The sequence below is a fragment of the Gavialis gangeticus genome, unplaced genomic scaffold (genome assembly GCF_001723915.1).
Source record: "Gavialis gangeticus isolate Ggan-Ray unplaced genomic scaffold, GavGan_comp1, whole genome shotgun sequence".
In the NCBI taxonomy this organism is placed as follows: Eukaryota; Metazoa; Chordata; order Crocodylia; family Gavialidae; genus Gavialis; species Gavialis gangeticus.
In genome coordinates, this window is record NW_017729028.1 from 23,323,049 (window position 1) to 23,326,584 (window position 3,536).

Sequence of the window (3,536 nt, forward strand, 5' to 3'; positions counted from 1 at the left end):
TTAGAGTTCACTCTCATCCTCAAACTTAACGTGAAGATGAGGGGGTAACTTTACGTAGACGAATGTAGATAGCACTTTCAGTTGTCGCGATAAGGATCTATAGGCAAAAAACAAGCAGATTATGCTGATGAAAAATAAAATTAGCATCAGTCCAAATAGTATGGCTTGGGCCCGTTGCTCAGCCGTAATCAGTTGGTTCAGCCCTTGAGTGGTTTCTCTTTTAGCTTGTAGAAGTTCAGATCCCTCGTTTTTTGGTTTAGATGATAGCATTACATCTATCTCTTTTAGGTAATCGTTTTTGAGGGAACGAGTGGCGACAGGAGGTGGTGGATAAGGTAGTTCTGTTTCAGTGACCTCGGAAGCATTACACAGGGCTTCCGTTGTTGAAGAGAAAACGCAGTTATCATACTCCGGTATTTTTGAAAACACCTTAAAGGTTTCAATCATGTTGTTAAGTTGTTTGAAGAATTCCTTAGGACTGAATTCATTTTCTGCGTAGGAATAGTCACTTTGTTTTTTAAAGTTCTTTTGTTGATCCAACGTGAGGTATTCTAGAAGTTTGTCAACCATTCGTGTGAGACTGTTGAGGATTGAGTGGTTTTTTGACGCGCTAGATGTTCGTGGAAATTTGTGGAGCAAGTTGTTCAGGCTCTTTGCAAATTCAAGTACCATCAAATGCAGCCAACAATGCTTGTGGATATATCCCATCTCATTGACATATTTAAGGGTTATTTTATAATCGTTTGGAAGATTTTTAATCAATTCTGGGATGTCATCCACGTCATCTGTCAGTGGATTCTCGCACGGCCTATAAGCAGCGGTAAGTGGATCAAGCACGAAAAGAGTGATAATCCAAATCCAATTTTTGGTCGGTATCATGTTGGTCCGTGGTCTTCCTCTACTTGAAGGCCTTGAGGTTGTACAGTGTCCCGGGTCGCAGGAATCTGAAATAGAAATGAAGAAATCTAATCATCTTTCGATGGTATCGAGTCTGTGATGGCCCGTCTCGCTAACCAATTATGATGTACTAAAATAGTCCTTGCGCTGTCTTCCAGCTGAGCGAGATAGGTGTTTGGGTACGTTTCGGCCGAACGTACTACAGCCTTTAACACTCGTGGGTGGCGACTCTTAGGGTCTGGTAGGGAGACCCACACAAGTTCCTCCGCTTGAAATTTCAGCTTCCGTGGGTTCTCTGGTTTGTCGTCACTCTCCGCCCAGAGTCATTTTCCTGAGTTTAAATTTATCAGGACCTCATGGTTTAACTTAGTCCAATTCTTGTACAACCCCTGTCGTCTCAGGCGCAGAGCCTCCTTCTATATCCCTATGGCACGTTCCACCACCCCGTTAGACTGGGGGTGGTAGGGCAGGTGGCGATGCCAATTTATATTATGGAGGTGAGCAAACTTGTCAATAGCAGTTGATGTAAATGCTGCTCCCCCATCTGATTGTATTATTTGAGGGACTTGCCATACAGCAAAAATGCTGGTGAGGGCGGAAATCACGGCGGTTGCATGAGTCTTCTGAAGGGGTGCGACTAACTTGACGTGTCCCTAAGTCTATTGCTATTAGTCCTTTGTTGGGGACTGCAGCCCCTGGTAAAGGACCTATCAAGTCCACTTGCCATGAACTCCCAGGTGAGAAGGTTTTTGAGTCTAGTGCACCTTTGAGATTGCTTGTTGGATGTGCTTTTTCTGTGGCACAGGCTTCACAGGCCTTGGTGACTCTTCTCCAATCCTGGTGTAATCCGTAGTTAGATTTCTCCTGTGATGCGTTGCGCCATTTTTTGTAGCAGACCTTCGGACTCAGGTGGCCCCAGTGTTCATGAAACCAACTAAAATATGGGTTGGCACATACAGTCTCGTCAGTGATTTGGGTGGTAAATACGTTGACTTCGGTGGGATGTTCGAGGAGTTCATCAATCTTTCGGTGCACAGGATCGGTGTCGACCCGGTGGGATCTTGTGTGTTTGATTATTGGCAGCACTGAAAATTCAGATAATAATGCATATATTTTGTCCCATAAAGGGAGATGCTTTGTGAGAGATGCCATCCCTGTAACTATCTTGTATATGTACTAGGAATCAATGGCGATTATCGGTACTGGATGAGTTCCGTTATGATGTTTCAAACAGTGATATATGACGTCTCGGAACCCTAAAAGTTCGGTTTTTTTAGCTGATTCGCAGCCAGGGTGGATTTTATGTTCCGAGCATGGATGGCAGTAAAAGCCATACTTCCCGTTTTCACGGGTGGAACCATCCGATGCCATCCACGCTGGCTGGGTAGTACCATATAATACAATGTTTTGGGTCTCAGCTATAGTTTGTGGTGGTGATAAGTCTTCGTGCTTCCAAGCGTGCCATTGGTATAAATGGTTGAGTACCAGGGCACTCCAGGTAGACAACTCGCCTTGAAAACAAGGGTCTGGTCGATCATAGGCAAGTCGGGGCAGTAACGTTGCTCCAGTAGCTCTCAACTTTCCCCTCCCGATGGCTAACGGTTCTGCCAATTGAGCAGCAAGGAGAGTTTTCCTGATAACTCCATATCTGTGCTGTGTCGTCTGGAGAGTTTTATGAGCAATGTAAACAAGGTTTCCCTCGGGATTTATCACAGTCACAAAAAGGTGTTCTGTAGTGAACCCAATGGTAATCGTCAAGGGTATCTCTAAGTTAATGGCCTGCAGTGTGGTGTTCTGAACTGAAATTACTAGTTCATCTAGGGCTTTGGCATCCTTATGAGACCAGGGTGTCTTTTGTCTAGTCTTTTCTCGAAGTTGTCTCTGTATGCGGGCTAGTACCGGTAAATGTTGCGGAGTAATGTAATGTCGGTACCAGTTTAGTTTGCCCAATATCGACTGAAATTCAGCCTTTTTCGTTGCGTATTTTCCTGGTAGATTGATGTTGATGGCCTCATGACTCACCCTGTATCATCTGGGTCCGGTGAAAGTGGTTCCCAGAAAATTAATTTGATTGGTTGGGATCAATTGAGACTTGCCTTTGTTGACAGTCCATCCATCACTCTTCAGGTGGTGTACTAGTTTAATTGTGATGTCTCGAACTAATTTTCCCATTCGTCCCATGATTGCAAGGTCGTCTATATAACTCCAGAGTTGGACTTGACGGGCTTCAGGGTGTCTCTGGTAGAAGCGGTCAAGGCTCTCGTTCATCGCACTGGTTGCTAGTGCAGGGGCATTGCAATGCTCCTGCGGGCAGACATTCCACTGGAACATCTTCCCCCTTATGCACATGTTCAGGATACCTTCTTTGTCATCAATTGGAATGGAAAAAAACGTGTTTTTCAAATCCAAGGTTGTTCCAACCCAATCCTCTGACTGGTATATTGACATCTCATTAAGACTCTGAACTAAGGTGTAGGGTGCCGGTTGGGTCAGGATAGTACATCTCTTGTTGGCCTCGCGATAGTCCACGATGAGACGGACCTCATTTGGCTTCCCCGGCTTGGGTATCCCCCATCCGGGTGACAGTCGAGTGCTAGCATGTACTGGTGTGATGGACCCATCCTGTTGCAGACTCTTGA

At 45.2% G+C, this 3,536-nt stretch overlaps 1 protein-coding gene across 1 annotated transcript; it reads right to left on the reverse strand.

Moving 5' to 3' along the window:
* Positions 1-879, reverse strand: LOC109300068 (kit ligand-like). The gene has a single exon (XM_019520675.1). The coding sequence runs from the start codon at positions 877-879 to the stop codon at positions 1-3; it is 879 nt and encodes a 292-aa protein (XP_019376220.1).
* Between the last annotated feature and the right edge of the window lie 2,657 nt (positions 880-3,536).

Bases quoted from the DNA above. Each gene is read 5' to 3' on its own strand.
- LOC109300068 (XM_019520675.1), bottom strand. From the start codon at position 879: ATGATACCGACCAAAAATTGGATTTGGATTATCACTCTTTTCGTGCTT.